Source organism: Mesoplodon mirus (genome assembly GCF_964341445.2).
Source record: "Mesoplodon mirus genome assembly, chromosome: 3".
Taxonomy (NCBI): domain Eukaryota; kingdom Metazoa; phylum Chordata; class Mammalia; order Artiodactyla; family Ziphiidae; genus Mesoplodon; species Mesoplodon mirus.
The window spans coordinates 104,929,838-104,949,841 of record NC_138978.1 but is presented as its reverse complement, the minus strand read 5'-3'; the positions used below and the strand labels follow the sequence as shown (position 1 = coordinate 104,949,841).

Sequence of the window (20,004 nt, the reverse complement as noted above, 5' to 3'; positions counted from 1 at the left end):
CTCATCTTTTTCAGATAATCTACTTTTATCTCTAAAATTTCTACAAGCAAAGATGGGAAACTAGGTATTTTACCATTCAGTAAATGAAAAGAAGTACAGAAGATGGTTGTGAAATATTTCCTAGATAGCTTTAGAACGGGGTCTGGTACATCACTGCCTAAAAGCAAGGGTAAGAATGTGGACTGAGGTCATTCACACTTCAATTAGCCAGAGGAATATTTTATACACTATTTTAGCTTGAATTAAATAGATTAATTTGAATATAGTAAACTTCTTCAACTATCTATAATGGTGGTTCCATTTCCTCAGCTCTCATTTACTCTTCAACCCACCCCAGGATGGTTATGGCATCATCACCTTACTGTAGCTGCTTTTATCACATCCAGCTACTATGCTATGACTTCTGAGCAGTCAAGTAAAGGTACATTATTTACATTCAAGTACAAGATACATTCTTCTATGCTGGATCCTCCAATCCTACCTACTCTTTAAAGGTTGAGAGGTACTCAGAGCCCAGTCCTGAGTTCTCTTCTCTCTTTCCCTAGTCTCTCGTTAATTCCTATGGATTTTAAATTAATTTATTTTAAAAAGGTAATTCATGGACATAGGACAAAATGCAAAAGACACAAAAACATATGTAATGGTAACTAATTCTATTTACCACCTTTTCCAATTCCACTCCCAAGGAAGTAATTGATATGTTATCTGTAGCTTATTGAACCTTGCAAAAATAGCCTCTGTTCTTTTATAATATCTCCCCCCTCATTCTTCCTTTCTTATAAAACACATATGGTACTCTACACTGCTTGGTATCTTTTTCCTCCTAAGTAATACAGCTTAGATATCATTAATTATCAGTATATACACAGCTGCTGCATTCTTTTTAATGGTTTATAGTATTCTACTCAAAATACGTATTCAAAACTTATTTAGCCCCTACTGGTAGACATTTAGGTTGTTTCCAAACTCTTGCCACTGTAAAGAATGTTGTAATAGACATCCTAGACCATGTCGTTTTGTATATGTGAACTTATGTGTGGGATACATTTCCAGAAAGGGACTTGCTGAATTGAAAGTTACATGCATTTAAAATAACGGATACCAAGAGGGAAGAGATATGGGAACATATGTATATGTATAACTGATTCACTTTGTTATAAAGCAGAAACTGACACACCATTGTAAAGCAATTATACTTTAATAAAGATGTTAAAAAATTAAAAAAAATAATAATAAAATAACAGATACTCGCAAACATTCACCACAGAGGTACTAAATTACACTCCTAACAGTAATGTAATTCCCATGAAATAAATGCCATAGATATATTCATGACAACCCAAATCATAACACAAGTCTCTCTTTTAAGCTATTGTCTTGAGGATCTGATGTTTATTTGATGTATTTACTCAAACATCTCACAAGCACATGACATTTGACATGACTCTTGATTTTCACTCTCAAATCTGCTCATTCTCCAGTGCTTTCCTTCTACTTCTTTAATGGTCCATTCATAAAATCAGTAGCTCGACTGTGAAATTTGGGAGTCACCCTCAACAGCTCCTTCTCTCCTAGACCCCATATCAATCTAGCACTAAGTTAATTGTCAATTCTATCTCCTATTTAACTCTCAAAACATCTACTTTTCTCTTCTTCACTGCTAATATAAGCTTCCACAAACAATAATGTGGTGTATTGCATTAACTCCCAACTTGTTTCCCACATCTTCTCTGCCTGTCTTCTAAATTACTCTTTATAGAACAAAGTGCTCGCTTTAAAACATATATCCAAATCTGTCACCACCACCGCCCTCCAAAAACCCTACCTTCAACAGCTTCTCATTGTCATTAGGAATAAATTCCAAGTTCTTACATGGTCTTCAAGTCATGATCTGGCCCCTGCTTATCTCTCACCTCATTTCCCTCTACTTTCTTCCCGGTTCACTCTTATCCCAGCAACTGTGACCCTTCTCAGTTGTTCAAATGCTAATTTAGGTTCCCTTGTCATAGGGGTCTCTTAACAATATACACGTTTCTTTCAAAGTATCTCTCTCACAATTATAATCAAGTAGTTCTTTGATTAATTGTGTATCTATTACATCTCCTCCACTATAATGTAAGCTCTGTGAGGGAGACTGTGACTGTTGTAACTTTAGAGTCTGACGTTATAGAAGCTCAATGAACACTTACTAAATAAATACAGCATGTGTACAAAAAAATGACCTTTATTCCACTTAAGTCTGGGATGGGGGTAGGGTAGGACTTACTCCACTGGTACTTGTAATAATCAGTCTCCCATACTAGAATGTAAGCTCCTTAACAATGAAAACAATTTTATTCCTTTTTGAATCACAAACACTAGTGCTTAACATAAAATAGGTAGCCAATAAATATTTGATAAATGAAAGAATGAATGAGCCACCATTATAAAACTACACATCCATGGTTACTGAATGAGTCCTTGCACCCTGGTAGGCCAGATATTAGGCATATAAAACATACTGCCACCTTTTCTCTTGATTGACTAGAAGTTGTAAAGCAAGAAAATATCACCGTTCTTCTTGTATTATATTAATTAATTATAGTTAGGTGGCTAACTTACCAGAGCAGACTTCCCCACGCCTCCTGAACCAAGGACCACTAGCTTGTACTCACGCATGATGTGGTCTTTTTAAATACTGACAATCTGGGGGGGAAAAAAAAGTCAAAGATTAATAAGCATGCTAAGAATAGCCTAAGAATGTACCACTGTTACCTGAAATAACATGACATTTTGTTTTTTGTTTGTTTTTTCCCTTAAAACTATCAAGAGGAAGACAGAGGCTATACAACAAAACCATGAATATTTTAATATAAATTTATAGGACCACTGCCAGGCATTTTAATTCATTACAGATTATCTTTGACTAGTCATCAATCATTAGCCTGTTCATGTTACTTCGTATTTGATCAGAAAATAAGATGATTAAAACTAGTAGTTATAGCTACAATCACGAGCCCGACTCTTTACGAAGCTATCACTTAAACTTACATACTTTTTGAAAAGTTCACTCATAAGCTTGAATATAATGAAAATGCTATTTTATTTGCTTAAAATATCATATATAATTCTATACTGTTTTGTTCATTACTGTATTATTGGTGAACCACGTAAACTGTTACCTCAAATATTATTATGATACAAATGGGAAAATGTAGATGAAATTGTTAAAACTCTGTAGGTAGGTACTGCTGGCTTATTTCATAAGGCCGAAATTGCTGGGACGGGGTGGGGAAGAAATAAAAACTTTATTTTTTATCTCCATGATTATCTTAAAAAGATACAAAAGAATTTCCAATGACCATGATGGTGTAAATAGGAATGAACTTTCCATCCCACAATAAACAGCTAAAACACCAAACAAAATATATGAAACAACTGTTTGCAAGACATCATTGGACAATAAGCAGTATAGCACTGTGATCTCTGAGAGATGGGAAGGAAATGAAGTGAGATCTGCACCTGCCCTGGCTTTCTGCCTAGAGGTACTTTTCAGATTGTGATGCAGGGAGAAAAAACTCAAGCAGAGAAGTTACCAGAGAAGTGGGAGTTATGCACAGAAAACTCCAGAAATCTGCACAGGGGTCCACCTGAGTCTGCGGCCAAACACTAAGCCAGGCATGCAGGATGAAACTCCATGAGGTAAGGCAAAGAATAAATAGTAATCTGTAAGCTGAGCAATTCCCAGAGTGCTGGGAAATACTGACATTCTGACCAGAAGAGTCTTCCTTGTAGAAAAATAGGCAATTCACTTGAAACCCCAGAATATTCATACTTAGTACAGGAGTAAACAAACCCTGGAATAAAAAATACTCTACATGCTTCCTAAAAAGGCTTAAAAATAAGCCTCAAAAGGATTGAGTCAATCCATAGATAACAACTGCCTGTCAGAACAAGTCCAAGATTTTTTTAAAGAAAAAAAAATTCCACCATTCAACAATATAAAATTTTCAATGTCCACAGCATCCAATAAAAATTAATAGACACATAAGAAAGAAAGAAAATATGACCTGAAACTAAGGTGGAATGAGTCAACTGAAACAGACCCAGAAGTGAGATAATGGAATTAGCCAATGAGGACTCTAAAACTGCTTTGATAAATATGCTCAAGGATTTAAGGAAAATATGAGGAGAGAAACAATAGACATAAAAGAACCAAAATGAACTTCTAGTGTTCAAAAACAGTATCTGAAATGGAAATATAACCAGATGGGATTAACATTATATTAAATACTGCAGAAGGAAATTTCAGAGGAACTGAGATGAAGATAGAAAAAAGTTGGTGAGGAGGGTAAAGAGTGGGGAGATGGAAGGAGAGGGAGAGAGAAAAGAAAAGAAGAAAAATAAAAGAAGAAAGAAGAGGAAAACCACAGCTATCAAGTATATGTGTGTAACTGGAGTGGGGTGGGGGGGTTGAATAATAAAATAAATAATAAAATACTTTCAAAATTTGATAAAAACTATAAATCCATAGATCCAAGAAACTCAATGAGCCCTCTCCTTAGTATAAATAGAAAGAAAAGCACAAGGCACAATAATCAAATTCCTGAAAAACTGTCAAAGAGAGAAAATCTTACAAGAAGCCAAAGGAAAAAGTTTAGCTACAGAGGAACAAAGTTAAGAAAATACATAGACTTTCTCGAGAAGCTATGCAAGACAGAAGAAAATACATCTTCCAAGTGCTTAAAGAAAAATATGGTCAACCTAGAATGCTAAATACAATTAATGTATCCTTCAAAAATGAAAGTGAAATAATTTTTTTTTTCAGATCCAAAAAAAGAAAGAAAAGCTGGGGGAAGAAAAAAGTTCACCAGCCTGCACTTAAAAAAAGCAAAAAAAATTCTTCAGGTGGAAGAAAATGATAACAGATGGAAGTGTGGATCTACATAAAGAAATGACAATTGGGGCTTCCCTGGTGGCACAGTGGTTAAGAATCTACCTGCCTATGCAGGGGACATGGGTTTGAGCCCTGGTCCGGGAAGATCCCACATGCCGCGGAGCAACTAAGCCCATGCACCACAACTACTGAGCCTGCGTGCCATAACTACTGAAGCCCATGTGCCTAGAGCCCGTGCTCCACAACAAGAGAAGCCACCACAATGAGAAGTCAGTACACAACGAAGAGTAGTCCCCATGTGCCACAACTAGAGAAAGCCCGTGCACAGCAACAAACACCCAATGCAGCCAAAAATAAATAAATAAATAAATAATTTTTAAAAAGAAAAAGAAATGACATTACTAAAGAAATAAAAAGTACCAGAAATGGTGAGAGTAAATCTACAAGACTTTTTTGGCCTCTTAAAGCAAAAATAACAATGTACCACAGGGTTTACAACATACGTAGAAGTAAAATATATTACAATAATAGCACAAGAAAGGGAAGGGAACTGGAAGTATAATGTTCAAGGTTCTTACGTTACATCTGGAGTAGTATATTATTTGAAGGTAAATAATTATACATTAAAGATGCATAGTGTATATCCTAAAGCAACTGGGGGTGGGGGGGGGTATGGGGGAGAAGAGGCATAGCTAATAAGCCAGTAGCTGAGATAAGATGGAATACTAAAAAAAACCAAAAATCAACTCATCCACAAAATAGCAGGAAAAATACAAACGAGCAGAGAAGAACAAAGAAAAGATGGGAGAAATACAAAACAAATAGGATAGAATTAAAAGGCAACCACATCATTACATTAAATGTAAATCATCTATTCTAATATCCAACATTCAAATTCAAAGGTAAGATAAAAAAGCAAGACTTAATTATATGTTGTCCTCAAGAAACAAACAAATACAAGAAAAGTTAGAAGTAACATTTATTGGTGACAAAGTCACAGTTGGTGCTTACATTACCACTGTGGTATGTTGCCTGCATTCAAAATAGAAACAAATACTCAATTTCATTTAGAGGTTAGTAAAAAAGATGCATCTTGGGAATTCCCTGGCGGTCCTGTGGTTGGGACTCAGCACTTCCAATGCAGGGGGCACATCCCACAAGCTGTGTGGCCGGGCCAATAAATATAGGGTTGGCCAAAAAGTTCCTTCGGTTTTAAGGTAAAAATAAAAGATACATTTTTCATTTTCACCAAGAACTTTATTGAACAATGAATGTATTCACCGTTTTGTTTCACTACCTTTTGCCATTTTTCAGGCAACTTCGTAATTCCATCTTCCCAAAACTTTTTATCTTTTTGAACAAAGAACTGTCCAGGTACCTTTTACAGTCTTCCAGGGAATTGAAATTTTTTCCATTAAGAGAATTTTGTAAAGACTGAAATAAATGGAAATCTGAAGGTGCAATGTCTGGTGAATACAGCGGATGAATCATAACTTCCCAGCTAAGCTTTAACAGTTTTTGCCTGGTCATCAAAGAAACATGCGGTCTTGCATTATCCTGATGGAAGATTATGCGTTTTCTGTTGACTAATTCCGGATGCTTTTTGTTGAGTGCTGCTTTCATTTGATCTAATTGGGAGCAGTTCTTGTGGGAATTAATCCTCTGGCTTTCCGGAAGGAGCTCATAATAGAGGACTCCCTTCCAATCCCACCATATACACAAAATCACCTTCTTTGGATGAAGACCAGCCCTTGGTGTGGTTGGTGGTGGTTCATTTCACTTGCCCCATGATCTCTTCTGTTCCACATTATTGTACAGTATCCACTTTTCATGGCTCGTCATAATTTGTTTTAAATAACGGAACGTTTTCGTTACGTTTAAGTAGAGAATCACATGCGATAACAAATACTGTCAAGAAGGTTTTTTTCCACTCAACTTACGTGGAACACAAACATCAAAGCGATTAACATAACCAAGCTGGTGCAAATGATTTTCAACACTTGATTTGCATATTTTGAGTATGTTGGCTATCTCCCACGTGTTATAACATTGATTGTTCTCAGTTAATGTCTTGATTTGATCGCTATCAACTTCAACTGGTCTACCTGACAGTGCAGAATCGTCCAGCGAGAAATCTCCAGCACAAAACTTCGCAAACCACTTTCGACACGTTTGATCAGTAACAGCACCTTCTCCATACACTGCACAAATCTTTTTTTGCGTTTCAGTTGCGTTTTTACCTTTCTTCGAATAATAAAGCATAATATGCCAAAAATGTTGTTTTCCTTCCATCTTCAATATTAAAATGGCTACACAAAAATTCACCAATTTTGATGTCTTTTTTTCAAGTGCACGCTGATATGACAGTTGTCACAATACAATCTAACAAAATTGTTTCAAATGAAGTTAAAGACAACTAAGTGCTACTAGAGCCATCTTATGGAAAACACTGAACAAACTTTTTGGCCAGCCCAATCAATCAATCAATCAATAAAGATGTATCTTTCCCAACCCCCATACAAGTGCCGGGGACCTTAAATTATGAATCCCTACCTATTCTAAGCAGTTAGCATTTTAGGTTACTCTAGTCAGACTGTTCTCAAACTTTTTGGTTTCAGGTCTTCTTTACACTCTTAAGAGCTTTTGTTTATATGGGTTCTCAGGAATGGATGTTAGATTTTTTTCAAATACTTTTCCTGCATCTATTGATATTATATGGTTTTTCTTTTTCTTCTACCAATATGACCACTCTTACTGCTTCTGTTCAACACTGTACTAAGCTATGCATAGTAGGTTCTAGCCTATGCAAAAGGAAGAAGTGAAACTTTTTTCATAGATGACATGATCCTATATGTAGAAAATTCTAAGGAATTACAAAAAAGCTACCAGACTAATAAGTGGCTTCAGGATAAAAGACTGATACAAAAAAAAGCAATTGTATTTCCATATACTGGAAAAGAACTGGCAATAAAATTTTTTAAATACCATTTACAATAGCATCCAATAAGAAATAAATACTTATAAATAAATACAGGATAGCTCTTCAATGGAAGTTACATAAAAGATAAGTGAAAAACTGAAGAGGAATGTTATAGGTGTGTAGGAAAGGGCATGCTAAGCAGAGGAACAGCTTGAGCAAATACTCCAAACTATTAAATACAGAAGATTTAGGGAATGCCACATAGCTCAGCATGGGTAAAACACAGGGTTTAAAAATAAGGTATGGAAAATGAAGCCAGGTATGGAGACTGGGTTATGCTTGCAAAGGCATTTGCCGCATTAAGGAGTTTACTTTTTATCTAGTAAGCAATGAGGAGTAAACAATGATTTTTTTTTGTAAAAGTCAAGTTTTATTACTTTCTTTTTTTTAATATTTGAATTTTATTTTTTTAAATAGCAGGTTCTTATTAGTTATCTAGTTTATACATATTAGTGTATATATGTCAATCCCAATCTCCCAATTCATCATCACAGATGTAGAGAACAAACGTATGGATACCAAGGTGGGGAAAGTGGCAGGGGGAGTGGGGGTGTGGTGGTGTGATGAATTGGGAACAATGATTTTTTAAAAAATTATAAACATATATATTCTGGAAAGATAACTGATAACAGTATATAAAATAGACTGAAGGATAGAGAGACTAGAGGGGCAGGGAGAATAGTTAGGAAGCTACTGTAATAGCTCAGGTGGAAAATGACACAGGCCTGTATAGTAGCACTAGGGCTGAAGAGGGGGCAGTGGTTTACTGAAGGTAAAACTGACAAGACTCCGTAGCTGACTAGAGCTTATTATTAAGGGGAATGAAGAACAGCCAAGGATAACTCTTAGATATCTACCTTGGGCAAATTAGGTGGCTGGCGGCATACCTCCAATTAAGACCGGAAATATAAAAAGAAGGTTTAAAAAGAAAGTTAATGCCTTCTGCCAAAAATTAAGTGTGAGATTCCTATGGCAAAAGCAGGTAGATATCTGATAGATACATCTGATAGATACTTAAAAATCCAAGTCTGGAAGCTCAGTAGAAACCAATGGGTTGGTACGACTTAGGAGCTGATGTTATAAAAGATGGTAGTAGTTGAAACCATAGCAGATGAGATCAACCAAAGAGAATTTATTTATTCAGTGAAAACAGAAGAAAGCTAAGAACTGAGCGCTGAAAAACAACCACATTTTACTACATAGATGGACAGGAAACCTGAGGAAAAAGTGACATGGGAGAGGTTTGTGCTGGATACTAGTAATCCTATCTGTATCAAATAATTCTTTCATTTCTATGGGGAAAAAAAAAGTTGTTAAACACAAGAGCATGTATTTCAACCAGACAGATCCCCATATCCGTAACCCCCTTTCGAGGCTCCCAGTGATTCTTACTCTGGGGATTGCTGTCATTTTAACGAGATGTGAATTCATCACCTCTCTCATCCAAAAATGTGTACCTTTCGAGAGGGAATCCTAATATAGTAAGGCTTATTTATGCTCCCCAAATTGCCTCCTAGGGCAATAGAATTTGGAGAAAAGCACTCAGACATTGCCAAATTATTATGGGTAATCTGTAAGAACAAAATATTTGTCCCCTGTTCCTCAACTCAAGGGGTAAGAGAGTCGACTTCCAAAGTCATTTTTCATACATACTGTATGCATAGAAAATTATTTTCTTTACACCTAACAAGTACCATGGATTATAAATGTATATACATATGCACAAATGCAGATACAAGAATAATATAGCTCAGATAAGAAAACACATACAAATACCCAATGAGGAATAATGTAGATTAATATTTTCTTTTTAAAGGGAGTTAGTTCTAACTCATTACTGCCAAGTTAGAAAACTACTATGTTCTTCCAAGCAAATCCCATGCCTTTTTATGGAAATCTCTTGTGCCGTGCACTCCCAACACAGCACCAGAAAATTTCTCACTCTGGTTAAGATTCCCTGACAAATAAGGAGGACAAGAATAAACATTACACTATGCTTACATTTTAAGTCAATCTTGAATCCCTAACACTATGGTCCAAGTTATAACATTTTTTCACTCTTCGAACTTCAGCAAAACTACTTCTAAATTTCATAAAGTAACAACTTGATTTCCTTGTGATGCAAATAGACCCCAACTCTGTTGTTTCTGTTTTTAAATATTTAAACTAATTAAAACACGAAATAGTTTCTCCTGCACAACTGAACCTATGAAACAAAACTCATTAAAGGAAATTTAGTTGTGACAAGAAATTCTGGAGAAAACATTTTTTACATTAAGGAACACTGAAGCTTAACAAGCAGTTATACTGTTGGTTATATTTAAATATTTACTGAAGCTGTGAATATTTTAAATGTGACAACTGACCACAACATGTTGGGGATGGGTGGGGATGGTGGTGAATAAATATGGAAATGATGGTAAGACTTAAGTTTCTGAAATAAAGAACAACGTTCCTCATAGTACATCATAATGCAACATCAACTGTTTTTGTAACATAAAATCACATTATCTCATTGAGAGAATATCTTCCTTGATACCTTCTCCTCTTATTCTTCTCAAGATTAGTATTTTGGGGAGAGGATGTACATAGGGATAAAGTGATCAGACATAATGTACTTATAAATGAAGTTTATAAATTAGTCTTCACACTCTAAAACCAGGTATACTCAGCCCAACAGCACTTCCTACCCCTTCCCAAATTAAAGAAGGTAAGCTCCTGTAAATAGAAGAGGCCAGTAGGGATTCTCAAAAAGAGCAGACAATTAATCACAGATTTGAGAAAAACAACTTGACAGAGGCAATAAATTCAACAAACAGAAGAACAAAAACCAAAGAAAACAGAGTTAAGAGGGATTATAGAACGCTATAAAATAAATATAATATCCTTAAAGAAACCTGTGAAGTTATTAAATCTACGTAAAAGACACTTTGGAAACCTAGAAAATAAAAATATGAGCATCAAAAAAAAGTTCAGGGCTTCCCTGGTGGCGCAGTGGTTAAGAGTCTGCCTGCTGATGCAAGGGACACGGGTTCATGCCCCGGTCCGGGAAGATCCCACATGCCGCGGACCGGCTAGGCCCGTGAGCCATGGCCGCTGAGCCTGCGTGTCCGGAGCTTGTGCTCCGCAACGGGAGAGGCCACAACAGTGAGAGGCCCGCGTACCACACACAAAAAAAAAGTTCAGTAGATGGGCTGAAGAGAAAAATGGATATAGCTGAAAAAAGCAGGTTAGTGAACCAATATACTGAACCCACCCAAACAGAGCAGAACAAAAGGATGGGGAGATGGAAAGTGTGAAAGAGGTAAGAAGGATAAATCTCATCCTAAAAAACTTCTAGAGAAAAACATATTCCTCTCCCCTTGAATATGGGCAGATTTAATAAAATATAGCAAAAGTGGTGTTGTCTGACTTCTGAAGCTAGAAGGGGTGCCAGAATTTCCTCCTGGACCTTTATCTTTGCAGCCATGCCTTTGGGCCCAGGCTGTAAGGCTGCCCTGAAGCTGCCGCTTTGGAGAGACCACAGAGATGCGAGAAAGTTGCTGGAGGAACCCCAGCTGTGAGTCCTCCCAGACCTGTGAATGAAGAAGATGATCCCAGACAGCCACCATTTGACTGCAACACCCAGAGGAGAGACCTTAGGCCAGATCTACCTAGCTGAGCCACTCCCTAATTCCATACTCAAGAAGCTACGGGCGATAACACAAGGTTATTGTTTTAAGCCACTACATTTTGAATGGTTTGATAACTAAAAACAGAAGGAATAAAGGAAAAAAAGGAAGGAACAAAGAACAGATGGACAAATTGAAAACAATGGATAATCCAAATATCACTAATTACGTGAGTAAATGTTCAACAGCAAAAATTAAAATACAAGACAAAATACATACAGCAGAAGTTGACAGAACTAAAGGAAAAACTAGTCAAATACACAATCATGATTAGATTTTAACACAACTCAGTATCTGATAGAAAAGGAAGATAAAAATCAGTAAGGATATATAAAAGATTTGATCAAATAACAAATCAACTTACTCTAGTAGACATATATAGAACACCACACCCAACAACTGCAAATTACACATTTTTCTAAATTGCACACAGATTATTTACTAGAACAGACAATGCTGGGCCATAAATCAGGTCTCAACAAACTTCAAAGGACTGAAATCATAAAAGCATACATTCTAACTACAATACTGTAGTTAAACTAGGAACCAATACAAAAATATAACTACATAATCTCAAAATGTAAGTTAAACAACATAATTCTAAATAATACATGGGTCAAAGAAGAAATCAAGATGGAAAGTAAACAATTAGAACTAAATGATAATAAAAATACATATCAAAAATTACTAGATAGAGAAAAACAAATACCATATGCTAACACATATATATGGAATAAAAAAAAATGGTTCTGAAGAACCTAGGGGCAGGACAGGAATAAAGATGCAGATGTAGAGAATGGACTTGAGGATATGGGGAGGGCGAAGGGTAAGCTGGGATGAAGTGAGAGAGTGACATGGACATATATACACTACCAAATGTAAAATAGATAGCTAGTGGGAAGCAGCCGCATAGCACAGGGAGATCAGCTCTGCTCTGTGACCACCTAGAGGGGTGGGTTAGGGAGGGTGGGAGGGAGACACAAGAGGGAGGGGGTATGGGGATATATGTATACATATAGCTGATTCACTTTGTGATACAGCAGAAACTAACACACCATTGTAAAGCAATTATATTCCAATAAAGATGTTAAAAAAAATTACTGGAGTTGGTACTCCAACACAAAAAAAGGAAAATGATTCAAGAAACAGAAAGGTGTAAGAACAAGAAATATGCCAAGCAAATAAATCAGTAAAAATTATAGTTAGGTATCTAATTATCACTAAAATATGTACAAAAATCTGGAAATAAAACTGATTATCTCAACCTTTTTGTTTGGGAGGAGATAGGAAGAAAGGCATGTTAAAGGTTTTCTCTTCTTGGGAAAAGGATAAAGATACTGAATCTCTCTTTTTCTATACATTAAAAAAATATAAATCTAAACATGTGAAAAATGTAATGTCAACAACTAAATCATGTAACTTAAAAATCACTAGAGGAAAAATGAGCAAAGAAAACCTGACCAACTCAACCAGAGTCAGAATATGAAAAATAAACAACAGGAAAGAAAGGTAAAGAAGAGATAATAGGAAGACAAAATAGATCAGTAGTCCCAATAAAAAGAAATCGTCCTAAATCCTAATTTTGCAAACCACAAATGATAAAAGCTTATTCTATGAAGACTATGATGACAAACTTAGAAAATAATACATTTAATTTACATGTAGCAAATCTTATAACATGTTATATTAATAGCTGGTTTTGTCTTTTCTTGTTTTAAATACTGAAGTCAGTATTTAACAACAGAATGCCTGAACCATAGTAAGTGTTTCTTTTGTGGTAATTCACTCTAAAAATATCTCCAGATACGGTCATCCAACCCTTTGAATTCTATGCTCACAAAACAGTCCATTCCATTTCTGGATAACCTAATTGTCAGAACGTTCTTTACATTGCTGTTTCTTTGTAGTGGCCACTTACTGGGTCTCTGTCTCTGAGGCCAACAGAAAAAAGAGAATTCCTCTTCCAGTCTACGCTCCTTCAAGTATTTGAAGACAGTTATTCCACCCGCCATATCTTCTTTTTCAATAAGCAGTCCTATTTCATTTTTCAGATGATAGTTTCAAATTCTGTAATCATTCTGTCTCCTACTCAAAAGCTTTAGGTCTTACACTCTCTTAAACTAAAAGTAATATATGCTAATTAGTACTACTAGCAGGCATTACGAAAAGGCTCATAACAAAAAAGAGCAGTAACTATATCCCCTTAACCTACTTCAAACTTCTAGCTCTTTCTTTGAGTGTTCTCCATACTTCTAAATAAGATATTTATACTCCTATCTCTTGGTTTTTAGTTTTACATATTGCTCTTACGGTAGATGAGAATTTTGGCTCTCTTAAATAACACATAGCAAAGTAATATATTAAGATTACATTTCCTTTTTCGTATAACTTGTGTTTATTCTGGAATTGTCTACCAACATATTTTCCACCCAAACCTGCCGGATAATCTATGAATTTCATTTCCTTCTCCCCACCCTCCACCCCGCAAAAAAAAATCCTTCCTGGAGGGCTTCCCTGGTGGCGCAGTGGTTGAGAGTCCGCCTGCCGATGCAGGGAACGCGGGTTCGTGCCCCGGTCTGGGGGGATCCCACATGCCGCGGAGCGGCTGGGCCCGTGAGCCATGGCCGCTGGGCCTGCGCGTCCGGAGCCTGTGCTCCGCAACGGGAGAGGCCACAACACTGAGAGGCCCACATACCGCAAAAAAAAAAAAAAAAAAAAAATCCTTCCTGGAGCTTGCTGTAATCTGTACCAGCTGCTCTCCAGGCCCACAGATGTCTGTCAGCCTAGGACTTTCTTATGTACTGGTGTGCTTCAGAGTGCCTATCCACAGAGGTTACCACTACTATTTCTACTGCTCCTCCAGAAAATAAGGCACTTGTCCCCATAAGTCAACATTTTCTCTAAGCACACTGTTTAAATCAATAGAACAGTGTGAATATGAACTATTGGGCTGGTGACGATATTTTTTTAAAAGACAAAGAAAGAAAAGAAAACACTAAATTATAGATCATTTTCAGTATTGTGCCGTCACTTTTTGGTACAAGTATCTAAAACTTAAAAAAAAAAAAAACTTTTAAAAGCACAAGGTTTCCACAATTTCTTAGGTTCTTACATTTCCTTACTAAATGACACTTCCCTACTTCTTCTTTATGTATCAAAAAAGGAACACAAATTCTACTGCTTTAGAAGACACTGACCCATCAATTATCCTCAAACAAATTTTTACTAAAACCTTTAGTAAACTATGACTGAGGCAGTTATCCCATTCATTGTTCCCTTGACATTCTCTAAGAATTCAGATAAAGGATTAAAATATTTAATCCAACCATCTTACTTTTTCAGGAGTAAAAATTTTTGGCAAATTTGACAAGTGGTCTTGAAAGGCTTATTATACTATTATGATAACTCATGCAATAACCTACCATTTGAAATTATTCCTTAAAAAACGTATTAGTGAGTACATTTTTCTTTTATAATAATCTCTGTAGCATCTGTAGTTACATCTCCTTTTTCATACTTATTATTATGGCTTCTCTCTCTTTTGATCAATCTTACCAGATTTGTTAACTCTATTAGTCTTTTTCTAAGAATCAACTTCAGCTATGTTGATCCTTCATTGTTCACTCGTTTTATATTTCATTTCTACTTTTATGTCTATTATTTCATTCCTTTCTTTATTCTGTCTTGTTTCTAATTTAGATTGAATTCCTAGCTCGTTAATTTTCAGCCTTTCTTCTTTTCCAACAAATATCTCAGACCCTCCATCAGGGATCTTTTTCCTTCTACCTAAAGTGTATCTTTCTGAATTTGTCTTAATGATATTCTACTGGAGATAAAAATCTCTGTTTTAATTTTTCTGAAAACTTTATTATGTACCTACACTCATGAAAGGTATTTTAGCTTTAATAGTTATTTCTTTTCAGCACACTGTAGTTATTCTTTTCTTCTGGTTTCAAGTTTCAATTTCTCCTTTCAATAAACCAGTCTAATAGTAGATATTTTGAAGGTAATCTGTCTTCTCCCTCTGGCTATTTATTTATTTATTTTATTCATTTAATTTTTGGCTGTGTTGGGTCTTTGTTTCTGTGCGCAGGCTTGCTCTAGTTGCAGCGAGCGGGGGCTTCTCTTTGTTGCGGTGCACAGGCTTCTCTTTGTTGCGGTGCATGGGCTTCTCATTGCGGTGGCTTCTCTTATCGTGAAGCACGGGCTCTAGGCACGCGGGCTTCAGTAGTTGTGGTTCATGGGCTCTAGAGCGCAGGCTCAGTAGTTGTGGCACATGGGCTTGGTTGCTCCGCAGCATGTGGGATCTTCCCTGACCAGGGCTCAAACCCGTGTCCCCTGCATTGGCAGGTGGATTCTTAACCACTGCGCCACCAGAAGCCCATCCCTCTGGCTATTTTTAAGGTCCCTGACTATATGCAAATTTAACTATGAAGTGTTTAGGTTTAATTTTTTCTCTCCTGTTTAGGATTTGACTTCTTGAATTTGTGCCATTTGCAATTTTAGAAATTCTCAATTATAAACTCCTCAAATATTATTTCTACTTGACTTTTCTTCACATCTATATTCTGCTTTGATAACTGGTAGATCTTCTCATGCTCTTCTTGTATTAGTTAAGACTAATACAAGACTAGGCTGATGCAATAAGAGACTCTACAATGGCCTGAACAAAATTCAAGTTTTTTTTCTCTCTCACACATGACAGTAGAAAGGGACAGTCCAGGGCTGGTTTGGCAGCTTAGCAGTCTGAGAGAGCTAAGCTCTTACAACTTGTTGCTGCTCTGTCATCCTTACAGTATTGCCCTCTTCTACCTAGCTAAAAATAGTTCATCACTGTGTCCACATTCCAATCTATGGGAAGGAAGAAGGAGGTGGGAAATGGAGTATCTCATTCCTCTTATACGCATAAACCGTAAGGCTAAAACCTATGCACACATAACTTCCACTTGCATCCAAATTGCTGAAACTTTGACACAGAGTCAAATCTCACTATCAGAAAGGCAGTGAAATGGAAGCTGTAGCTGGACAGCAAAGCATCCGACTAATACAGTTATTGCTTAAAAGGAGAAAGAAATCAAGGAAATCTAGCAATTTCTGCCCCAATTTTCTAATTCTCATTTCTCCTCTTACATGTTGTCCATCTGTGTCTCTTTATTTTGGTTAATTTATTTTTCAGGTCATCTTCCAGCTCATGAATTCTAATCTATTGTTAAACCTATTTATTGAATTTAAAATTTTTTATTTACATTTTTCATTTCCAGAAGTTCTTTTATTTTTTTGTCAAAGCTATTGGTAATTGTTCATAGTCTCATTCTGTTTCTCACAGCATTATAGTGAAATGTTTAAAAGCCTGAACTTATGATCCATACTACCTGACTAGAATCCTGCTCTACCACTTACTAACCTCTGTCTACAACTTTCCCTCCTAAATCCTGAATATTGGGAATGCCCCTATTAAATAGAAGACAGGAGACTATCACATTATCCAAAAGTATTCCTTACTCTGTGCCTTTGAGCAGGACGTGTGCTCCATGAGTTGTAAAAAAAAAAAAAAAAAAAAAAAAAGTGAGCACCTATTCTTTTTTAGCAACAGAGTAAATCATCAAAAACTATATCAAAGCAGACTGCTTTTTATATGTAGTACAATCTACTTAGTAAGATTAATATTCTTTAGCAATCTTTATCATCGCAGGCAAATAAAACATTTGTAAACCATGAAGAAAATTTTATAGGCTGTGACTAATACTTTCTATGTTGACAAAAAAATTTTTTCCTTAAAAGATAAGGCTTACTAAATTTATAAGTTTACTAATTTATGCTAAGTATATCAATTCTAGAATCCTGATTGATACATTTCCATAAAAAGAGGTATTTAACTTTATTCCCTTAAGGGCATTGCCACATAAATTATATAATCTTAATTTTTAAATTTAAGACTAACACTAAAGCAAGCCATAGCTAATGAAAAAGTATGAATTTAAAATAATTTCTAAAGCAAAACAGCATACCTGTCACAAATTTCTGAAATCTTTATTCTTAAAGACTACTTCACTTCTTATAACCAACTGAAATGCTAAGATCCTTCCTGGAAGGAAAACTAAAATGATGTGACCAATAGCAACTAACCTCTATATAGCATTTTATCATGTACAAAGCTCTTTCCTTTATATTTTTTAGTTCACGAAAATCAAAACTGTATATGATTTCCCCCACTATAAAGATAAGGAAACCATCCAAGGTTTAACTTGAGTTAAATGACTTAGGGGCAAAGTAACTAGGTGGCTATACTCAAACCTATCCTGATATTAAATGCCATTCTCTTTCAATGTATTATGCTTTGTAACATAACAATAACAAACAATATTAATAGCATACATTTACTGAGAGTGTATTACCACATGCCAGGCACTGCTGTGAGAAATCCTCACAAAAATCTTATGAGGTAGGTACTAGTAATTTGCCCAAACCACACATCTAGGAAGAGAATCCACAATTCAAACTGTGGCAGCCTGGTTCCTGAGTTCACACTCTAACATGCTAACTTGCCTCTACTCATGTATGTGCATAGAAACTTGAATACACATAGAATAACTTTGGAAGGAAACTGAGGAATGAGGGGACAAGGAAAGAAAGGAGATTTTTCACCGTAAGCCTTACATATATTTCTTGAAGGTCAGGCAGAGGAAGGGGAGTGGGGTAGGAGTATTACAGACATGGAATTCCATGTAAAAAACACACAGATTCAAGAGAATGAAAAGTCTAATTAAAAAAAAAACGATTAAAATAAAGTCTAGGTGGCTTGAGCATTTACAGTGAAAGCTTGGGGAAAGGTAGGGGGAAAGGAATGAGTACAGATGTGATTTAAACAGTAAGCACAGGCCAGCAAGCTACCAAAGTCCCTGTATGATAGCCGAAGAACTTGAAACTTTCCTATCAGAGGAGGAAAGTCACCTAAGGTTTTTGAATAGGTAATCTGAGGGAAAAAAAAGAAAAAACCCCACAAACTTTTACGAGAACTGTGGATGTAGGAACAAAGGGAATGAGAAACTGGAGCAGGGAGTCCAGTTAGGAGGGCAAGGAATGGGGCTGGGACTTGAGACACAGAGAGGGTTAGTCTCAAAATAAGGGACATAGTTCAGCAACTTTGCTGTGAACACCAAGTGAGATAAAGCATACACAGCTCTCAGCACAGTGCATGGCTGAAAAACAACTACTACTGCCATCACTGCTTTACTACCGTAACTACGGTGTTACTGGGATCGATGTTGTGGGAAGAATTGTGGAAAGGTAATGTAAGACAAGAGTGGATAGAACTGTCAGAGTAGGAACCCCAAATCAGGAGGCAGCATAATAAACTGTATTGATTCTGAACCTTATTGAATTGAAGGGTCATCAGTTCTCTGAAAACCGTAAACACACAGGGAGAAGTGGAGACCAAGGAACCCAAACTAACAACCCCTGATCGAAAGGAACCCCTGGCATATCTGGATCCCTGTGTGAGCCTGGGCAAGTTATTTGTTAATATGTAATTTCCTTATTAACGAAAACAAAGCTGGATTAAGATACCTCACTGGTTCCTGATAATTAAACAATATAACATATTTTAGGTACCTATAAAGTGTTTAAAACATAGGAGAAGTTAAGTGCTTTCCCCTCCTAAAGTGAAAACAGAGGATCAACATTTTGGTTTGATAAAAACACTGCCACAGGGCTTCCCTGGTGGCGCAGTGGTTGAGAGTCCGCCTGCCGATGCAGGGGACACGGGTTCGTGCCCCGGTCGGGGAGGATACCACGTGCCGCGGAGCAGCTGGGCCGGTGAGCCATGGCCGCTGAGCCTGCGCGTCCGGAGCCTGGGCTCTGCAGCGGGAGAGGCCACAGCGGGGAGAGGCCCACGTACCGCAAAAAAAAAAAAACAAAAAACACTGCCACACTGCCATTAGAAAACTACTGCTAGGACCCTAGTTTATTAACCTGTTTGCTTTACGAACTTCAAATCTATCTTAGGATGGCCAGATAGTCATGAGTTTCTGATTCTCAAAAACTCTGAAGGTTCCTGTTGCCAGAGATTACTGGCTTTGTGAAAAGAAATAATACAGGCATAGACACCTTTGTCTTTAAAATATCCTGTTCAGGACAATCTTAGTTCTAATCAAGTTCTTAATATTTGAGATGAGAGGAGGTCAGAAAAACGTAATAAGAAAATTATTTAAAGTTTCTTTCATGAGACAAATCAATTTGATCAGGTCTAAAAATTGGCCATTAAATGAGAATTAAACTTAATCAGGGATCTTGGATTCTGTGCCTAATGCTAAGAAATATACAAAAAAAATGTGACTATTGATTTATAGAATTTCTAGGATTTATTTTCAAGAAGAATAACACTGGATGAGAGATTTTTATTTTCTCATAATGGAACTAAATGGAGATTCTATAAATGGGAGATCTTAATTTAGCAATTAAGATTTATGAACTGCTGA

General features: G+C 36.4%; 1 protein-coding gene across 3 annotated transcripts in view; it reads right to left on the bottom strand.

Moving 5' to 3' along the window:
- RAP1A (RAP1A, member of RAS oncogene family) overlaps positions 1 to 20,004 on the bottom strand; it is a 78,793-nt gene that overhangs the window by 21,647 nt on the left and 37,142 nt on the right. For all 3 annotated transcript variants that reach the window (XM_082616188.1, XM_082616189.1, XM_082616190.1), the window contains exon 2: positions 2,602 to 2,685. In XM_082616188.1, coding sequence (XP_082472314.1) covers positions 2,602 to 2,658 — 57 coding nt within the window. In that variant the 5' untranslated portion in view covers positions 2,659 to 2,685. The remainder of the gene's footprint in view (positions 1 to 2,601; positions 2,686 to 20,004) is intronic.